This window comes from Ursus arctos, unplaced genomic scaffold (genome assembly GCF_023065955.2).
Source record: "Ursus arctos isolate Adak ecotype North America unplaced genomic scaffold, UrsArc2.0 scaffold_16, whole genome shotgun sequence".
Lineage (NCBI taxonomy): Eukaryota > Metazoa > Chordata > Mammalia > Carnivora > Ursidae > Ursus > Ursus arctos.
Window position 1 is genome coordinate 48,085,175 of NW_026622830.1, and position 21,150 is coordinate 48,106,324.

At 44.2% G+C, this 21,150-nt stretch overlaps 2 protein-coding genes across 6 annotated transcripts in view; both read left to right on the forward strand.

Moving 5' to 3' along the window:
• LOC125281413 (focal adhesion kinase 1-like) overlaps positions 1-15,367 on the forward strand; it is a 96,016-nt gene extending 80,649 nt beyond the window's left edge. For all 5 annotated transcript variants that reach the window (XM_057312729.1, XM_057312727.1, XM_057312725.1 and 2 more), the window contains 4 exons: positions 8,679-8,846; positions 10,105-10,242; positions 13,160-13,308; positions 15,167-15,367. In XM_057312729.1, the coding sequence (XP_057168712.1) occupies positions 8,679-8,846; positions 10,105-10,242; positions 13,160-13,308; position 15,167 (456 nt within the window). In that variant the 3' untranslated portion in view covers positions 15,168-15,367. The remainder of the gene's footprint in view (positions 1-8,678; positions 8,847-10,104; positions 10,243-13,159; positions 13,309-15,166) is intronic.
• LOC130543810 (ral guanine nucleotide dissociation stimulator-like) lies at positions 15,317-20,933 on the forward strand. The gene is made up of 7 exons (XM_057312731.1): positions 15,317-15,404; positions 17,818-17,980; positions 18,618-18,833; positions 19,201-19,305; positions 19,813-19,882; positions 20,211-20,292; positions 20,407-20,933. The coding sequence occupies exons 2-6, from the start codon at positions 17,888-17,890 to the stop codon at positions 20,258-20,260; spliced, it is 534 nt and encodes a 177-aa protein (XP_057168714.1). The 5' UTR covers positions 15,317-15,404; positions 17,818-17,887; the 3' UTR covers positions 20,261-20,292; positions 20,407-20,933.
• The last annotated feature ends 217 nt before the right edge of the window (positions 20,934-21,150 follow it).

The following is a 21,150-nucleotide window of genomic DNA, read 5'->3' on the forward strand; positions in this document are numbered from 1 at the left end:
TGTTTCCTTATCATTAAATGAGATGACATTCCTAGTGAAAGCCTCCTGTGTCCTGTCTGACCCTGAGCGTGCAGCCTCAGGACCGACCGCTACTGCTTGCAGAGCACCGTCTCCTGGCCTGCCAAGCGTGGCTCAGGACCGACCGCTGCTGCTTGCAGAGCACCGTCTCCTGGCCTGCCAGGCGTGGCTCACTGCACTCTGTTCTCTGACAGCTGCGTGGCTTAGGAGAGAGTGCATGTGAAGTGCCTGGTAAGTCCTCGGTTCAAAATGAACTCTGGTGTGCTTCCACAAATGACCGCCCCATGTAGAATATCTGCAGTAAATTGTTGACCTCGCTCTGAGTAGATGTAGAAGGGAAACTCGTTGTTCAGCAGTTGTGTATTTTAATGAAGATGGACACTTAAGACTCTTAGCAGAACTTGTGTGTACCTTGCATTTTTTCCACCCTTAACTGAACCAAAAGAATTGTATTTACTACTTTGTTTGCATGTTTTCCTTGTGAGACTATTACATTTTTTTAAACGTCAGTAATAAAACTTTAGAAAAAATAGATCTTCTTATAACGTTTGGGTAGGCAAATATTTTATAAACAAAACATTAAAAGAATTTCCTAAAAAGGAAACGAATAAATAGGGCTGCATAAAAATTATGAACTTTCTTCCTCAAAAGATAACATTAAAATAAAAAGATTTTTAAAATAAGTTTTGCAAGATACCACCAAGAGAGTGAAAGACAGGTCTTGGAGTGGCAGAAGATAGGAGTCTAACAATGGCCTCGTGCCCTGAATATGTAAGGCATGCCTACAGGTCAGATGGGGGTTGGGGAGGGGGAATGACAACTCTTTAGAAAAAACAGGTGTTTCACAAAAGGAGATTTCCAAAATGGCCAGTCATCAAATGAGGGTGTTCCCAGTCCTCTCTACACTTACTGCCGTAAATATCAGTGACCACGGTGAAAGAGAAATGCGGGGTGGAGGTGGGGGTGGAGAGGATCCAGAACACCCCAGGCTGATGGGACTTTGAATTGGTGTGGCTTCTTCAGCTCCCGGATAGGTGACATCTGGTAACGCAGGTGTGTGTGTGTGTGTGTGTATGTGTGATAAGTTCATGAAATTGAAGAGACTTGTTCTTGTTCTTTTGCGCATAGTCCTGCAAGAAATACTACTGATGAGTTGGGCTACATTACTGGACTGAATAATGATCCCTCTAATCCTGCTTTTAATTTCTCATGCGGAGTGTTGTGATTTTGTGTATGATTCTTTAAGATTTTGTTTTTGTAAAATTCCTACATGTGGAGGGGAAATTCTATATCTGAGCAAATCATTCCAAAAATACCCTCACGTGTCGGAAAGGAACTTGAAACCCAGAGGTAGGTGGGAAGAAAGCTCTTGCTGAATACTCATCAACCAATGAACATGGCAAAGAGGAGCCCCAGGCCGGTGTTGTCCCAAGGGCCAGAGGGAGCTCTGTGGAGGCTCTGCAGATGGTTGTACTTTCCCTGCAAACACGCATGGCATGAACGTGTGATTGAGGTTTTTATGACGTAAGAGGAAAAAGTTGGCTGGGGAGGGGAATAAGGGGAAAGCAAGGGATGACGCTGGTACAGCACCCTGGTGGTGGCCACTGTGGTGAGTGAAAAGGGAGGGGAAGTACAAACGAGAAAGCAGGTGCAAGTGCGGAAGAAGATGGCAAAGAGAGACCAGAGGCCGGGCAACGATTAGCAGCCCTGAGCTACAACCGGGGCTGGATCTGCCCCCCCAGGGGCATTGTCCGGAGACATTTTTGGTCATCACAACTGGAGGGAGGGCAATGCTGCTGGCCTCTAGTGGGTAGTAGCCAGTGATTATTCTACAGGCATAGGACAGGGCCTGCACTAGCCCACGACAGGGAACATCAGGCCTCAAATGTTAGTCGTGCTGCTGTGGAGAAGCTCTGACAGAGGAAACAGAACCCGTGGTACAGCGGAGAAGACAGCAGACCTGTGGTGTGGGCTGGAGCCACGGGCCACCTGCATCTTGGTACCGGTGCCCTGGGAGACAGAGCCTGGCTCTTTTGTGGGTGTGTGCATGTGATGGTGACTAGCTGTTGAGTCTGGGCACACGCATTGAAGGTGAGGCCCCTGAATGGCAGAGACCTGTGGTCCGTGGGGAGAAGGGGAGGAGCCCTGTGCACACACGTGACCGGTGCATGTGCAGTATGAAGAGCTTTCCGAGGAGGGGCAAGACTTCTAGATAGCGATGAACCCTTTCACTTCTGAGACTGTCATTAAGGAAAAATCAACTAACAATGAAAGTCCCAGTGTAATCCACAGCAATCTGGAGGTTTTCACGTATTTTGTATTTTAGTGAATACAAAGGTTCGACTTAAGAAAATATTAGTGTAATATTCTCACTCCCTGACTGTGTCTTCTCTGTCTCATTTCCTGGCCTCTGTTTTCTTTGACCCCAGATTCCAAGAATTGACCAAGTTCTGGGCTTGAGCCTCTTCTGCTGTAAGTCCACACTTGCCTCCTTCGGGCTCGGAGCCAGCAGCCATGTGGCGTGAGACTCTCACTCAAGCTTTTTGTCTGGACCTTGCTTCTTGTTTGCACACTTGCCTTTTAAAATGCCCCCTGGTGACGTTGACTGACATTCTAGTGGTGTCTTAATGATGATGAGGCCAGAGCTGAGCTTATTTTCTTCCCTAACATCAGCTTCTCCTCATGACTTGACCACTTCTTTAACGGGGCTCGTGTCCTTGTGTGTGTATTAATTTCAGCCCTCCCATGCTTCTCGTCTCCAGCTCCTCCAGTGAGCCATCCCTGGACAAGCCATGCAGGGGGCTTTCGCACTCCTGCTCCCTCCTTTTCCTTTGGCCGTGGTTAGCAGCATGCTCCCTGGAGCCCCACACCTGCTGTGTCATCCCTTTCTAGCCTATACTGTATATGTCATGCTGACAAAACATTGTTTTATCATAATAGTCCAGGACTTAAAAATCTACCCTAGTCTGTCCGTTAACGTTGCCCTGTTGCGTTCTGTTGTACCCATGGAAGGTACTTCTAACCATTTAATTTGAGTTCAAGTGATCACGGTCATATAATTGAGGATAGAGGTCATATTCTTTATAGAGTAAAGGACTAGATCATAGTATTTCAGGCTTAGTTTATCACACGGACTCTGTTACAGCTATTTAGCTCTGTCTTTGTAGTGAGAAAGGAGACATGGACAGCACATGACGAAGAAGCATGGCTGCGTTCCCGGGGAACTTTATTTAGGAAAGTCACTTGGCAGGCTGGATTTGGATGACAGGCCATACTTTGCAGGCCCTGATCTGTAGCAATGTTTTAAGCTCTTGGATGCCAGTGCTTACTATAAGACTAGATATGATTGACAAAGCTTGTAAATTTTGCACACGAGATAATGCTAAACTGATGTGGTTTTACCTTTATTGTGTAAACTGTTAATTTACTATATGGAAAGTTTTGTCTGCATCCATTATTGACATTGCACCGCTGGCAGAGGGTGCTCTAAATTCTGCATGCCATTTAGTCCTCACTCCAATCTAAATTCAGTTCTGAAGTAGCTTGGGCCAAGTAGGTAACTGCAGACTACTTATGACCGAACTTCTGAGACATCTTTGTGCCGTGAAGCCAAAAAACATTTTATTTACACCTTCTCATTATTCTTCATCAAATCTAATTTGAAAGCATGTATGTGAAATTTAAACTGTAAGGCTTGTGCATGTGAAAATACGAAGTAGAGATTCTTGAAGGGGCATGGGTTTTAACATTTGCATTCTATTGCCCTCTTGTGGTCAACGATGTATTGTTCTTTTTGGGGGGGGGGCGGGATTTTTTTGTCTGTTCTTTTTTTTTTTTTAATTAATAATATTTTTTTATTCTATTATGTTAGTCACCATTCAGTACATCCCTAGTTTTTGATGTAAATTTCCATGACTCATTACTTGCGTATAACACCCAGTGCACCATGCAATACGTGCCCTCCTTAATACCCATCACCAGTCTATCCCATTCCCCCACTCCCCTCCCCTCTGAAGCCCTCCGTTTGTTTCCCAGAGTCCATAGTCTCTCATGGTTCATTCCCCCTTCTGTTTACCCCCCCTTTCTTCTTCCCTTTCTTCTCCTACCGATCTTCCTGCTTCTGATGTTCCATAAATGAGTGAAACCATATGATAATTGTCTTTCTCTGTATTGTTCTTTTCAGGATGGCAAAATGTGACTTGTTTCCTAGTGATTTCGTTTTCAATTTTAAAGTGTTCAGAGACTATTTAATATTTAGGCCTAAAGGCCATTAAAGTTTAAAATGTACATTCAGGAAGCTCATGTTCTCAGTGAGGGAGGTAAGATGTGTGTGTATGCACCAGAGAACAGTGCATGATGGAAGAAGGTCAGATGTCCATGGGTGTGGTGTCTAAATAAATGCTGACAAGGGGCCCCGAGCGCAGAGAGGCTCGTGGCAGGGGCTAACTGTGCAAGTGTCCTTGGCCTGGATGGTTCGGTAGGATGCAGGCAGTGGAAACAGATGGTAAGTGAGGGGAGACGAGGTTCAGTGGTGCTCAGGGCAGCCTCAGTTTACTGCTGCCCCCAGCAGGCAGGCTAGCAGTGAGTGGTAGAAGCTTCAGGTGGGGCAGTTCTGGTCTCGGGGTCACTCCGCTGGAAACTTGTCTTCTTACCAGTGTTTTTCTTACCTGTTGTGACCATTTGTAGGTCATGAAGTCAACGTATCAAAAGCCAGTCTTTTGGGGCGCTTGGGTGTCTCAGATGGGTAAGCGTCTGCCTTCGGCTCAGGTCATGATCTCCAGGTCCTGGGATCAAGCCCCACACTGGGCTCCCAGCTCAGCGAGGAGTCTGCTTCTCCCTCTCTCTCTCCCCCTGCTTGTGCTCTGTCTCTCTCTCCCAGATGAATAAATACAATCTTTTAAAAAAAGGCCAGTATTGTTTTAAAATAATGGAATAGAATAGAATAGGATGGACCGAAACATTTCAGAGTACCCTGCATGTTCTAAGGATTAGTATTGCTTTGTAAACCTTCTAAAACAACATTTATTATCCAAATGCATATATGTTTCCGTAAAATGTCTTACTTAGGTTATGGGTCTGAAAAGTTCAAAGCACTGCTCTAAAGGTTATTTGTCGATTGTGTTGTTTTGTTGGTGTTGGTTTTGTTTTAAAAAATAACTTTATGTTTTAAAAAGTGAATGTTCATTAGACAAATAGAGTCCCAAGCCAATCACTCAAAATACTGCCATTAAGCAACCACTGTTGATGTTTGTAGAGTATCATTCCAGGTATTCCTACGTGTGTCTGTTTGACTGCTGGCCTGGCTAGCTAGAGAAGCAAATAAGAGCCTGGCAGAGAGGAGATGGGTAAGGCAGGATATAAACAGAGAGCAGCCTGGCAGACAGACAGGAAGGCTTACAGAGGAGGTGATGGACGTAAACTAACTCATCTAACACAAAGCCTTGCTTATAATAAAGTGTTAAATATCTCATGTAATTTATTGGATACCATACTAGAAGTGAAAAAGAGAATGGTTATATGGGTACAAAACGGTAGTAAGTGTATCAGGTGTTTATCCTTGCGATCCCAGGGCTGACTGAGAGCTGTAGCCACTGCCACCGCCCAGCGCCACAAGAGAGTGTCGTACTACATATCCCTAACCCAGGAAAAGATCAAAATTCAAAGTACAGTTTCTACTGACTATGCGTGACTTTCGCACTGTCATAACGTTGAAAACTTCTGAGTTGAACTGTCCTAAGTTGAGGACCATCTGTATTTGAATTCCATATTATGAATATATTATTTATATGTGTACACATATATTATCTCTTTCATATTTATTATTTTACCCAGTTTTACTCTTTTATATATATATGCATATATATATTTTATCCAATTAGAGTTATCCAAATAATTACCTGTTTATTGCACTTTTATCTCTTCCTAAATCTCTGATCCAGAATTATTTTCCTTCTGCCTAAAGAATAACTTTTAGTATTTCCCTTAGGTCAGATCTCCTGGTAAAAGTTTTTCTCATTTCTGTATCTGAAAATTTCTCTATTTTGCTTTTGGTTTGGAAGTGCAGTTTTTCTGGATATTGAATTCTACCCGGGCAGCTGTTCTCTCTTTGCGCATTGAATATTTGTTGCATTGTCTTTGAGAAGTCATGTGAGGTCACGTGGTTGCTCCTTTGGAGGAAATGTCTCTTTTTTCCTCTGGAAGCTTGTAAGATTTTCTGATTGTTCTTGGTTTTCAGCACTTTTACTGTAAGGTACTCTGTATTTACCCTGCTTGTTTGTGATTCTTGAGTGTGTGGATTGACATCTTTTACCAATTTTGGCAAAATTCTCGGGCATTCTCTCCTCAAATATCATTTCTGCCCTCTTTTGCTAATCTTCTTTCCTTGTGCCTCTGCAGCCAAGTATAGGAGCAGCTTGTCATTGTGTTCTCTCTCTTGCCTTCCTTTCTGAGTAGGCCGTCCTTTCGTCTCACCGTGCTTCACTCTGGGTGTTTCCTTTGGTTTTTTCATCCTGTTTTCAGCCATGTCCATTCTGTTGTCAGTCCATACCCACTGAGTTTTTCATTTTGGTTATTTTATTTTTCAATTCCATTTCCATTTCTTTTTGAAACTTTCTTTATCCTGATCTCCTATGTCTTTAAAGTATTGTCTGGTTTTTATTGTGGTGTTGTTAATGTTGACTTCTTTTCTCATATTTCTGATTTTTAATGAATATGCTACATATCATATTAACCAGACAGTTTGTACAAATCATTTGGATTTTACTGTGACCTTATTTTCCTACAGAGAACATTTCTCTTTGCTTCTTAGGAGGAGGATAACATGATATACCTTTGATTTTGGATTTGGATTACCTCATTGTCTACATTTGTCCAAACTCATCACATGGTCCACTTAACATTTGTGCATTTCCTGATTTATAAATTTTATGTAAAGTAATTTTGTAAAGAAATTTTGAACTCTAAGGAAGTGATATGCATGTTGAAATGTTTAGGGGTGAAATGTACTGATGTTTGCAGATTTCTTTGCAATGCATCAAAAATAAAATGGGTTGAAAGAAGGATAAATAGGGGTGGGTTGGTAGGTATGTGGTAAGCAAATCTAGCAAATGCTAATGGTAGAATCTAGGCGGCAGTACATGGTATTCACTTTAAAGTATTTCTACTTTATTGTATGTGTGAAAATATTTGTAATACAATTTGGAACAACATTAGAGTGGGACACCATTGTAGTTTGTCATACTCTTCTTTGTCTTTGTTGATCTTTCTTGAGCTACAAGTCAGAATATTTGTCACATTGATATGTTACCTTCTTGTTATAACACAGACTCCTCTATTCTGGAATTTGATGTGACATCGATGGAAATGTATATATTGCATGAATCCTTGTTACACTAAAGTCTGCCTGTCATTGGATCCTGTAGCGTGAACATTAAGGACAGTATGAAATCTCTGAATCTTGAGATTTCAAGACCTAGAATCATCGCTAACTTACTTTGTAACCTTGGGAAAATATCTCATGTGTTCTGAGCCTCAGCTTAATTTTTCATCTATGGAATGAAAACACTTCTGTAGTATTGAGTTCCTCTCCTTTGTGTTTACCCCTCAGTCAGAAATATTCCTTAGAGCTAATACTCAAAAGGCAAATACATTTCTCCTTTACCGTTTTGTTTATATGTTTGGAATCTTACATTAAATCAGAAGTCTTACATGCATATGTGTAAAGAGAGTCTGTAATGTTCAAAAGTTCATGGGGTGCTGTGTGGCTCAGTCGGCTAAAGTCTGACTCTTGGTTTTGGCTCAGGCAGTGCTCTCAGCATCTTGGTATTGAGCCCCATGTCAGGCTCTGTGCTCAGTGCTGGAGTCTGCTTGCTCTCTCCCTCATCCTCTGCCCTTCCCCTGCTGGGCACATGCTCTCTCTCTCTCTCTCTCTCTCTCTCTCTCTCTCTCAAATAAATGTGAGAAATCGGAAAAAAGAAAGTTCACATCAATGTGCACAGTGTTACAGCTGGCCAGAGGCTCTCTTTCATGTGTTTTCTGCGAGCAGCATTCACTAGCATACCAGTGAGTACAGACACCTGAGTACAGTCTTGACTCATTGGTATGCTGGTGAATGTGGGCTCCCAGAAAGGGATGGTAAGGTGGAAGGGAGGGGCGAAAAAGAAGGAAGGAAGAGAAAGACAAAGGGGAAGAAAAAAGAACGGCTCCAGTTATTAGCATTTGCCAACTTCTGTGGTGTAAATAATCCTTCCGTCACCAGCACGACATCCCTGCACATGGAGTTAGCGGAGGTGTGACAGTTGGCTGCAGCTGGCTGCAGTAGTCTGTCTGTTGTCTTATACTCAATTTCTAATTCATTGGGTTGTATAACTGTTATGGTTTATGTAGCCACTTAAAGTATCTGTGTAGGCGTGCATGTTGGCTATTTTTGTGAAAAAAATATTCAGAATACAGAAGTTATTTGTAAATTGCATGACATTTTCTGGCCCAATTGAAAATGCCTTTTTTCTTCAGCAAGTTTGGTGTGCACAAAAATATCTGGCTCCGTATGTTTCAGAGGAAAGTCTGAACTTGGTGGTGGTGATTAGAAATGTCTGTTATGCGTCTGTTACAGTGATCTGAGCAGGTGTGGAGTTAAAGGAAGTCTTCTCTTTTTATTTTAGGCGTTTTTGTTGCCTTCCTGTGACATCGCTGTAACAAGGAAGGTAGTTCCAGTGTACAGAAAGTGGATCCTCCAGGACAAACCTGTGTTCATGGAAGAACCAGATAAAAAAGAAGCTGCCCTAGAAGATGCTGAAAAATTAGGATTTTCAGAGACTGACAGCAAAGAGGTAATACGTTGTCGCTTGTTTCAGTTGGGAGTACACGTATTTTAGCAAAGTCTACCCGATCGGGCGAGGGTGCCAGTCAGTGGGGCACAGGCCAGCGGGGCTCTTTTATCGTAGTTGCTGCTCTCCAGTTGCTGAGTTCCGTGAGGACCTGCTTCAGTGAGGCTGCTTCTGGGCTGTCTTCAGGATCATTGGTCACCTCCTTACCCTCAGGCTAGGTCCGGCTGTGCATGGCAGCTTTGTCATTCACTGTGGCGGCAGAGTTGTTTTATGAACCATCGTATGTTCACACGTCTGCGTATGAGACTAAAAATGTCACTGCCGTATTGGTATTGACATGTTTAAACAAATAGCATTTGAGAAACTAAATTTAGAATGTTTTGGCAGTCTTGTCTTGTGCAGTGGCCTGCCCAGAGCAGCCGAAAGGACTAACCCAATAATGAGTGCTATCTCCTCTCTTAAGAAGCCTCACTTCAGGGCTGGGTGCTGTCCTCAGAGTGAGTGCTGCTGGAATGGAACTTTTCGTCCTGGTTAGGTAAAGCTAGAGGCTGGAAAAACCTAAAACGACACAGTGGGATCTCTTCCTGAAACAAAATATCTGTCATGTTTCTATTTCTGGCATGCTGTTTTGAAACTAGTCTGAGTAATTATTTTTTTTAAAGATTTTTATTTATTTATGCGACAGAGAGACAGCCAGCGAGAGAGGGAACATAGCAGGGGAGTGGGAGAAGAAGAAGCAGGCTCCCAGCGGAGGAGCCCGATGTGGGACTCGATCCCGGAACACCGGGATCACGCCCTGAGCCTAAGGCAGACACTTAAGCACTATGCTACCCAGGCGCCCCTGAGAAATTATTTCTAAAAGTGGGTGTTGCAGCAATTAACAACAAACATTTAAGACTATTTGTAATCAAAGGCATATCACTTTTAAATATCTATATTCCATAATTTTTGATTTTTTAATATTGGTGAAATCATTTTAATAACTGGTCATGAGGTCAAAACGAATAGATAAGCAAATGGAATTTATCACACATTTTAAAGGTCTGTTTTAGAGACTCATTCAGTCACTGGACCTGTGTTTATTTCTTCAGCACATACTAAACACTAGGCACTGTTTGAGATGCTGGAGGTGGTGAACAAAATGGAAAAAAGACTCGCCCTTCTAAAATCTCTATTCTCATGAACTTTGGTGAGTGTAAGGAATTAAATATGTGAACATGTACTTCTTCCCCCTCCGTTAACTGGTTTTTATCTCCTAAAGACCTCATCTGACGTTTCTCGTCATAAGCGATCTTCCAGTTGGGGACGAACATACTCCTTCACGGGTGCAGTGAGCAGAGGATGTGTGACGCAAGAAGAAAATAAGAACGGGAAAGCCGGGGCCCAGGCTATGCTGCAGGTACGTGGCTGGCCGGAAACATAAAGACCTCCGGTTGGAGTCCATTTGAACATTTTGTTTATTGTGATAGCATCATTAAAGTACGGGGATATTTGTATCTACCTGTCAGTAAACAGCTCTTAAGTTCTCATTCTGAGTTTTCTTCCTGACCGCTCATCTTCAGTTTGTAAAGATTCTTTTCTAGTCGAAGGAGACTTATGAGCCGGTTGCAGGTTTTTGAGAGGGATTATTACGCAGTGAATGTGAAATGACCGAGATCCAAATCTTAAAAAGCATGTCCTGAACACATATGGGGAGTTAGTCCGTCATCTGGACTCTAATTTGCAAGACAAGCATGGTGATTCTATAATCCCATAAAGAATATTCTTCTTAAAAATTGCCTGTTTGATGATAAATGCTGTACTTTTTAAATCTTTATCTATATGAATATATAAAATAGAACCAGTGCCATTTGGGAACATTGGAAAGAACAGCTTTGGCTGATCACTTAATCTTCCCAGACCTCAGGATTTTACCTCAAAAATGGGGATTGGGAGATTGATTACCTCTTGGCTCCCATCTAGGTGGAAGGTTGTTAGGTCTCTAAGTGAAAACACAGAATGCCTCTTTTTCCCCTGCTCCCTGGCGCCCACCCTCTACCCCATATCCACCTGAGCTAGCATAGGCATAGCTTGCCTGTTGCCCAATTTTCAATGACATGCTTTTGTCATCCATCTCTCAGTAGGATTCCTTGTCATGGTATCCTTTTTGCTTTCAGGTTCATTAGCAGTTTAATACTCTGTAACTATTGAATCTTCTCATTTTTCAGTGAAAATCAGCAAATAATTGGAAATCAACTTGAAACAAAATGAAGATGATTTTACTTGAGTTGCTTCCAAGAACTCCGGTGCCAGTTGTTAGGAAAATCTGTGCCCTCACCAGAGAAGTGCATGCTGGAGTCCCTAGCCTGTGTCCCTTGGTATTCCTTGTCCTCCAAGTGGATTGCCATATGCCATCCTCAGCCATCCCACTGCCAGTATCTCCCTAGGTTCAAGAGAGTGTTAATTTGTTTTCTGAAAGGATCAGTTACATCGACTTGGCCAGACCAAGAAAAAATACTTTCCACTTGATTGTAGCACAACAGTGTTCAAAAATGTTTAGTTTGGATTCTAATAGCTGTGTTTGTTCTCTTTGTATCCAGTATCTTTGGTCCTTTCCTTGGTTCATTAGGAAAAAGTGGCCAAGTACAGGTTGAATAAGCTAGTACTCTTCTCCAGTTGCTGTTGAGAGGTACAATTTGGACGTATTAATTTTTTTTTAATTTTTACCTTAACCAGTACTGACATGGTAGTAAGAAAGATTCATGGAGTTGGCATTTTGATCTTTTTTAAAAAAGAAAATGAGCGGAGAATATAATATATGAAGACTCCTCACTTTTACTTGGGAGTATGCAAAGTTTCAAATTCACATCAAGAAACCAAATACCTTGAGTGAAAGATCTGTCTTGCAGCAGATTGTCTATGCCATAGGTCTTCCAAAAACATGGCCGCGAGGGGCAGCTGGGTGGCTCAGTCGGTTAAGCCTCCGACTCTTGATCTCTCAGCTCAGGTCTTGATCTCAGTCAGGGTAGTAAAAAAATAAAATGGCCACTAAAATTATACTACCACTGCTAGAGTTGGTTAGTCAAAAAGTTCTTTGTTTTCCTTTTTCCCACTTGAAAGCTAGGAAAGTCTTCACAATTGCTGTTATCATCTGTTACCAATTATTACAGTGCTTATTTAGTAATTCTTTCTAGAAAAGTAGGCCCTGACACCTTTTTAATCTTGCACAAGATAATCTTAGAGGCTGTCAATATCTAAATTCACCCACTTGACTTTTGAGCATGTTTATTTTAATTTCTTCAGTCCGTTTGTGCATCTATTTTAAGATGTTGTGTTGATAGATTTCATTCCCAGGTGAGCCAGAGAATTCTGTTTGTTCCCAGATCCTTTGAATTTGTACTGCTGAACACAAGGGAGACTTAAGAAGGCATAGGATCTAGGTAGATGGTACCCATCCACCTTCATCACCAGACTGACAACTCAGTCTCCTAAACTGAAGGGTCACTGGAGTCGTCTGTGTCAGTAGTAACACAGTGGTAACTTTACTGTAGTGCCCCTAAGCAGTCACTTACGACTACGTAACAGGCCACATCTGTGCGTCTCACAATTTTCTACTGAAACACCCCTGACAGGAACTTGTACCCCAAAGGTCTGAGGTAGAGTGTAGAGCTGTTGGCTGGTCATCTAAGTTTTTTTAAATCTGTTTTTATCTCAAGAATTCACATAGGTTTTATATCCTACTGCCTAATATCGTTCTCCTAGTCAAGGTATATGCACCTGGAAGCTATGTACTGTTGACCATGTGGCCTTGCCGGTTTCCTGCCTCCCTACAGCTACTAGAGATCTGCGCCCGTGTTGGGTGGTGCTGGCCGTGCTTCCTACCTGCAAAGTTCATGTGCTGGGAGATTCCACAGCAATCAGATGGTTTTTCCCAGCCACTGTCTGACCACTGCTCCTCTTCCTCTCCCCGTCCCCGACCCCAAAATTTCTCACCCAGAAGCAGTGATCCTATCTTACTGTTTTCCCCTTTTCTTTTGAGGTAATGTAAAAAGAAGTCTTCAGAAACTTTTCTGATTCATAAATTTTCTAAAGTTGCACTATTAATTTGTATTAATAATTTTTTTCTAGGAAAGGTCTTTCAAGTGTGTTAGGTGATTCTAAGAGAAGCATTTTAAAAAATCTTGAGTATGTGTTGGTACCACTTGCCTTAGTTGAAATGACTCAAAGGTGATTGTTTAGTAGAGGGAAATTAATATCATTATCTTTAAGAAAAATTTGTTCAGATTTATGTGTTTAGTTCCATTTATATGTTTACTGTAAAATTTGTTGATTTCAAGGTATTTTTGACAAATGCAGCAAACGTCTTTTTGTTGGAACCATGTCCTGAAGTTCCCATGCTCTTAAGAGAACAAGCTGATGCCTGTAAAGCTGTTTTGATTATTTGTAGGCGCATGATAATGGAGCTTACAATGAATAAAAAGACATGGTAAGTTTATTTCAAATTCATTAATTCTGTAAAACATGTTTCTGTTTTTCAACATAATAATTAGAACGTCAAAGCCTCCACTTACTGATGGCTTTACAAAGTGAACAGTAAGATGATAATCAATCTTCTGTAACAGTTTCTGTGAATTATGAAGAAGGTAAGTATCCAGCACTTTGATAGTTTATTTTTATTATTGGCTTTAAAAATGTTACTGAATGAAAAGTAGTCATATTACTTAATAGTAGATTTTTCCATTTTAAATTGTCATCAGACTGCTTTGTGGAAAAGCAATGCAACTGGTGTTTTCTATCCTTCTTCATAAGCCCAGGAGCGGTTGTTAATTGCTCTGAAATGCTGTTAACTGATTTTTATTGCTTCCAATTTGAAGCTTTGAATTCACTTTGGAAAACCAATTATCTGAAATGACAGACTGTCAGAATGACCGAATAATAGTACCGTCAAACATATAGTGGCGTCATGAAAATGTGCTTATGTGAAATGTTTTCTTTTTTCTCCTTTGTTTTTGTTTGGTGTCTCTGTATTTATAATACCCCGAAAGTACACAGTGCTGTGGGTTTTTCCCATGCCCCCGTCCCATGATGAGCACATCACTCCAGCTTAGGAGGTGCTTTCAGACGTTGTCAGCAACAGAGACCTCAGAGCCACTCTGTAACCCTCTTTCTTCATGCCCCTCAGTTCTAGTTGTAAAATGCCTCTCCAGCCTGTCCTTTACGTGTTCCTCCCACCCATCGCTGCCCTGGGGCGGCCTGGCTGGGTCAGCCCTGCTGTCAGTGGGCTTTGGCCTCTGTGCTCAGTGCTCAGGGCTGCTACAAACCAGCTCTGGTGGCCACTTCCCTCCTGGAAGTCCTCAGTGGGGCCCCATTACCACACCTGTGTTCTGGATGCTTTTTCTTTTCTTTTTTTTTTTAAGTTTTATTTATTTATTTAACACAGATAGAGACAGCCAGCGAGAGAGGGAACACAAGCAGGGGGAGTGGGAGAGTAAGAAGCAGGCTCACAGTGGAGGAGCCCGATGCGGGGCTCGATCCCATAATGCTGGGATCACGCCCTGAGCCGAAGGCAGACGCCTAACCACTGTGCCACCCAGGCGTCCCCTGGATGCTTTTTCTGGATGTCCTTGAGTCAGCACTAAAGGGAAAGCTCTGTGTGCACCTGGTGGAAAGCATAGAAATGAGGCAGGACTGACCTGGCAGGGGCCCCTAGGGCTGTGGAGTCCAGCCTTTTCCTTTCTCCCATGAAGGGAGGGTGGGCCCAAAGGAATCCCATCAGGTAGCAAGTTCACTGGTACAGAAACCACAGGAATCAAAATGATTATTTTAGGATGTAAATTCCAGGGGCGCCTGGGTGGATCAGTCGTTGGGCATCTGCCTTCAGCTCAGGGCGTGATCCCGGTGTTCAGGGATCAAGCCCCGCATCAGGCATCTCTGATGGGAGCCTGCTTCTTCCTCTTCCACTCCCCCTGCTTGTGTTCCCTCTCTCACTGGCTGTCTCTCTCTCTGTCAAATAAATAAATAAAATCTTAAAAAAAAAAAAAAAAAAAGTAGAATAGTTGTTATACCGAGAGTTTTGTCTTCTCCCAAGTTACAGCCAGGACTAGCTGCAGACACCAGGGGATTTTGAACCAGTAGTTTTGTTCATGATAATAGCTGATTTCTCCGTAGCTCAGATCCTGATTACAGTTGATCAAATAAATTTTGAGACGCTAAAAGAAAATCAAGATCAAGTGCTTTTTATTTTAAAGTTCATTTTATTCCTAGTAATTTAAAATATTTTGTTAAAACTCATTCTTCTTCCAAATGAGGGTGATTCAGTTCTCTTGTTGGCTTGTTGGTTTTAGACGCTCATGGTGGCGTGGATCCGAGCAAACCTGTGTGTGTACATTTCTCGAGAGCTCTGGGATGACTTCCTTGGTGTGCTGTCCTCCCTCACGGAATGGGAAGAACTCATAAACGAGTGGGCCAACGTCATGGACTCCTAGACAGCAGTGCTGGTGAGAACTGCTTACGGAGTTGAGATGACAAACCTACCTCTAGACAAACTAAGTGAACAAAAGGAAAAGAAGCAGCGAGGCAAAGGTACTTCTACTCTTACAGAGGAATACCAGATGTCTGAGATGGAGGGCGGAGTGTGTCTATACATATAGGCAATTAATGCATGGAATTTTGGAGTAAACCATACAGGCCGTGTCTTTTTAATGGTGGTGTCGGATGGTGTTTCATAGCACTCTGTCCTCGTAGTAAGGATGATGAATTTATGAAGGGGCTGTGGAGGAAGAAAGAAGATGAAGGGGAGTAGCAGTAGTAGCAACAGGAATAATAATAATGGCTCGTGCTTGTATGTATTCTCTCTCTTCACCCTCTTGGTAACTTCTGAGTTACTATCCAGGTATCACAGACAGAAACTGAAGTACAGAGAGTCCATGGTGATGGGCTCACTCAAGGTACCTAGCTGAGAAGTGGGAAAGCCAGAAATCGAAGCTGGGCAAGTCCAGCTCCAGGCACCACACTAGAAAGACATATTCCAGTGCCTGCTTAGGCAAGCTAGAAAAATTCTGAGTGTTTCAGATGGGAGTCATTTTGGCTTTTTTTGTTTCTGGGTAAAAGTTGTTTTGAGACCTCGAGTCAGATCAAGGTGGAAAACATCAGTGGTGGTTTCTACTGGGGACAACAATTTGTCTTCATTACTGTTTGAAGGCTGTGACACAGTCTTGGGATTAATTCCCTTGTACTCCAATTTATTGTGTAAAGATTTTGAGGCAGTTCATAGAACTACCTATAATACAATAGATAAAATGGGTAAGGACACTGGGGCAAATTTAAAGGGAGCGGAGTTGCCGGAGTGGTTAAGATGCCAGAATGCATGCCAGAGAGCCCCCTATGCTTGCTAGGGAGGGAGAAGGGGAGCAAGCTTAGATGTGACTCTGATCTTCACAGGGTTACAGCAGAGGATCACAGATTCCAAATGGGGAACATCGACAGCTTAGGTGATACATAGCTTTTCTTGGTCCTAAAACTTGGGAGGAGTTTCTTCTCCCAAGATGCATAAAGTATACATTGCTTGCTTTGGGTAGACTATAGCCTCAACAATAGCCTTATTATAGACTGTATCAGCTTTTCCTGTGTGACAGATCACCCCAAAACATAGTGACTTAAAGGAACAGCCAGTTGTTTAAATCATGATTTTATGAGTTGGCAGTTTGGGTTGGACACAGTTGGGCAGTTCTGCTGGATTCCCTCCTGTGTTTGTAGTCAGCTAGGCTGTCAAATAATCAGCCAGGCAGCTCTAGGGTTGGCCAGCTGTCAGCTGGGGCAGTGATGGGGGGACTTGGCCACATACCTTTTATTGCCCAGCAGGCCAGCTCAGGCTTTTTTGGTGAGGTTTTAGGTTTCCAGGAGCAGCAACAGGGCAAGCCCAGATTTTCCAACGCATTTCAAATCTCTGCTTGCTCATTTTGCTAGCAAAGCAAGTCATGTGATGAAGCCCAGGGTCATTGTGGGAGAGGCCCACAGAGGATGTGGATGTGGGGAGGTGTGAACCAATTATGGTGATTACTTAACCATATAAACATGTCATTAATGGGACTGATTCTTATAATATCTTCGCTGCAGTCTGTGAGTGGCTGTATTTATTTATAGGAAGGTAAACAATCTGAAAAACACTGTTTATGGAATGATACAGAATGAATTCAATTATGTAATTAATGCCTTTGGCAAATATTTCCGATTGATCTATCATCTTGCTTATGAGGAGATAATGCTAAGTGAAATAAGTCAAGCAGAGAAAGACAATTATCATATGGTTTCTCTCATCTATGGAACATAAGAACTAGGAAAATCGGTAGGGGAAGAAAGGGATAAAGAAAGGGGGGTGATCAGAAGGGGGAATGAAGCATGAGAGACTATGAACTCTGAGAAACAAACTGAGGGCTACAGAGGGGAGGGGGGTGGGGGAATGGGATGGGCTGGTGATGGGTAGTAAGGAGGGCATGTATTGCATGGTGCACTGGGTGTTATGCGCAACTAATGAATCATCGAACTTTGCATCAAAAACCAGGGATGAGCTGTATGGTGACTAACATAATATATTTTTTAAAAAAATTTTTTAAATTAAAAATAAAAATGAATTCAAATGTTCATTATAAAAATACTTGCCTTCTAAGCACTGGATTTGTGGAAACAAAATATACTCTCAGGAACCTGGGTGTGAAAACGACCCTTAGGTGGCAGCCACCAGCACATTACCTGTGCAGAAATCTCTGTCTCGGTCTCTTATCTCCTGTATTTCTCTTGGATCCTTGACCACTCATTTGAAATACTTGACCAGAGCTCTAGGAGAGGAAAGCAGAGAAGTGATACCTAATTTTGCAACAAGAGAAGCTGCCGATTATATACAGTTGGATTTATGAAATCTGCTGAGTAACACAGGCTGTGCAATGAATGATAAGGAAGTCAGGCTTTAGATTATTTTTCTTGTCTTATCCTTTATCAGGCTGTGTTCTATTCTCCGAAAGGAGCCACCGTGGGGAGATCCTGTTCTCTCAGCTGGCGGAGCCACCCGGATGTGGCCGAGCCAGTGCGATCGAGGAGCGCCACCACATCTGGGGCACCGGGAGCTGAGAAAGCAAGAAATATTGTTCGCCAGGATACAACTGGTAAACGTTTATTTAAGTGCTTCTGTGAGGTCCAGTTGCTATCTAAGATGGATTTATAGGAATAAAATGTTTTAAAAGCTTTAAAATTCAACTCAGAACATAAATACATGGCCTTTTATTAAGTAGGATGTTTCCGTATCTTTCAATTGTCTCTTCTGTTCTCTTCAAATCTGTTTTTGATACTTATTTCTGAATCATTCATTGTGAAAAAGAACTTGAGCTGTCACTACTGAGTGAGATATATGTGCAAAAGAGAGAAAATAGATATTTTGTTAGAAGCCTAAAACAAATAGATTCTCAGTAATCGCACAGCTGCATCATGTTGTTGAGCAGCGTGAATCTTAGTGTGGCGCTGTTCCAACACAGAAAAAGAGAATAGTGCACATAGTTTGCAGGACTGGAGGGGGATATTGAAGTGCCTTGCTTCTGTTGGGAAGTGGAGCTTTACATGCCTGGAGCTGTTGTCCTTCTACCCTGTTCCCTCAGTGAAAAACAATGGAATGAAATCCACAGTCTCCACCCAGGCTCAGGCCAGATTCTCAGCTCCCTGAGGTCCAGCTCTGACCTGTGACCCCTACGTAGGACATGAGTCTTGCATGGGAAATGGCTGGGTGAACCAGGTCCCCCTGTTCTCTAGGAGCTGTTCAAGAAGCTGCTGCCCCATCAGTGCCTGGGCTCCGTCTGGTCCAAGCGCAACAAGCCTGGCAGTGAGCACCTGGCACCCACAGTCCGGGCCACTGTCACCCAGTTCAACTGTGTGGCCAAGTGTGTCATCACCACCTGCCTTGGCAACCCAAGCATGACAGCCCAGGACAGGGCCATAGTGGTGGAGCACTGGATCAAGGTGGCCAAGGTATGCAACGGGAAGCCCAGCCGAGGTGCTCTCCTGAGTCTCGGGCACTGCTCTTCCCTTGATCAGGTCTCAGGGTGGAAGGCCCTGGTCTTTGCCCTAGGACTGTGCAGTCCCTAGGCTCTTCCGTCCAGGGACATGCTAACCTCGCCTTGCGTGGCCCTATGCTGGGATGCTCCGTTTCTGCCTGGCTCCTTCCTTGGAGTGAGGTAAAATATTCCTCCTCCTCTGGGCCTCACGTGTGCCCTTCGGCAGGTCCCTGGACAGTGGCTTCCTCCAGCAGGAGCGCTTTCCCCTGAGGGGGACTGAAGCTTGAAAGCCAATAAGGTGCCGGCTCCCCACGTGACAGCCCATTCTCTTCCCTCCCCAGGCCTGTCAAACCCTGAGGAACTACTCGTCCTTACGTGCCATCGTCTCGGCTCTGCAGAGTGTCTCCATTCACCGCCTCGAGAACACGTGGGGGGAAGGTTTCCAGGTGAGTAGGCCTCTCTCCATGGAGGGACCAGGATGGACGAGGGAGCTCCCAGAGGCTTGTCCTCTTCCCCCTCAGGCAGCTTGGACCTTCTGGGAGGCGGCAAACCCCGACCACAAGACCTGGGCTGGTGGGTGCGTCTCTCAGCCTTCCTGGTGAAGAGGCCACCATGCCTCCCACTTTAGAAATCAGTTTTGCCAAATGTCCCACACGGGGCTGAGCTGCATTAAATCTCTTCACGTGTTTCCTTGACAGCCACTAAGCTCTCTGCCCATTTGAACCCCAAATTGACCCAAACAGCGTTTCTCAATGAATATGGGAAGGGAGGCCCAGGACGAGCCACATGAGAGCTCCCTCCCATGTCCTACAAAGACCTTAGTGCTCAGAGGATCCCAGAAGAAACCCTCAACCAGGCAGGTTGACACTTTGGGGTTCTCAAAGAAAAGGCACTCGCACTCAACCCTGCCACATTATTCGTCCATTGATCCTGCCTCCCTTGCCTCTCTTCAGGAAGCCATTGAGGATCTTTCAAAAGCTGTGCAGCAAGGACACCGCACAGGGCAGGAACCTGCTCATCAAGGTAGCCTGGAAGGTGCAGGTCTGGAAAGAGAGGAGGGGTGGGAGGGAACAGGGTCCTGCGAGGATGAAGTCGGGAATGGTCTGAAGCATTCCTTGGGGAGGGGAAGCCTTTGTCATGAATGTGGCGACAGCCTAGGTGAGGATGCCGTTGGCGGTGAGGGGGCAAGCAGGTGGTGTCCAAGCAGACTCCCTAGCCTTGACACCCTCTCTCTTAGTGTCGACAGCTGCTCCACGTGGTCACCTGGGGTGGGCCAGGAGGCTGGAGCTTTTTCAGGGGAGGGTCCTTGTGGGCAACAGAGAACAGTGACTCATCCCACTCTCCCCCTTAGGACACAGGGTGTCGTGCCCTTCCTTGGCACTTTCCTCACCAAGTTGCTGATGTTGGATACCGCACTGGAGGTCTATCTGGAGGTGGGTGAGCCTGAAGATTGTGGGGGATGGACCAGAATCTGGACCTTTGGGAATAGAGCACCCCTGTAATGAGCCCTGAGCTCTCAGGACTCGGCTAAACTACCCTCATGACAGCCTCAGAGCTGCGTCTGTGAGGCCGGGGTCTCTTGCCCATCTCAGCGATGAGTGAGGCGAGACTGAAGTTAGGACATGGCTCCCGGTGCCCAAGACTGGTGAAGCAGCAGAGCTTCCTGAAGGCAAAGCTGCATGAGGTCTGTCTGAGTGGACCTCAGCCTCCCCCGGTGAGTTTGCTCGTGGGGAGAGAATGAAGTCAGGACCCTTCACATCAGCAAGCACCTCAGTAGCCGCAGCAGCCCCTTCCTGCCTGAGGCTTCGGCCTCCCCTACTGTCTTCCGAGAGGGTGGTGCTGCAGGGTCCCGACCTGTAGCCAGTCCATCTGCCCCATGTCCTCCTTTCTCTGGACCCCAGAGCCTGGCCTAGATCGCAGGCCCACTATCTGTGTATGCACGGCCCCTCACGGGTCCTGGCCATGGTGCAGCATGAGAAGGGATGGGAATCAAGTGCTCCTAAGAACCAGGGGCCTCATTCTGATGGACTTTGTCTGCATTCCAGGGGAATGAGATCAACCACCACAAAAGAAATAAGGTGAGCATATGTGGCGCTTCCCGCAGGGAAGGGTAGGGAGTGGGCTTCAGAGATGTCCCTGGGAAGAACATTGCTTGGCTCCATCCCCTCCACCTCACATTTCCTGGGATCCCTTGAGAAGAAAGCAGTGCAAGTCCCATCCCGTTAGGAGATGGGGACAGAGCATGACATCCAGGAGGACTTCCCGGAGGAGGGGCTACTGATACTCATCTC

Coding starts and splice junctions, on each gene's coding strand:
- LOC130543810 (XM_057312731.1), top strand. CDS start 17,888: ATGTGGCCGAGCCAGTGCGATCGAGGAGCGCCACCACATCTGGGGCAC. Junction 18,834..19,200: donor ACTGGATCAAGGTGGCCAAG/GTATGCAACGGG, acceptor TTCCCTCCCCAG/GCCTGTCAAACCCTGAGGAA. Junction 19,306..19,812: donor CGTGGGGGGAAGGTTTCCAG/GTGAGTAGGCCT, acceptor GCCTCTCTTCAG/GAAGCCATTGAGGATCTTTC.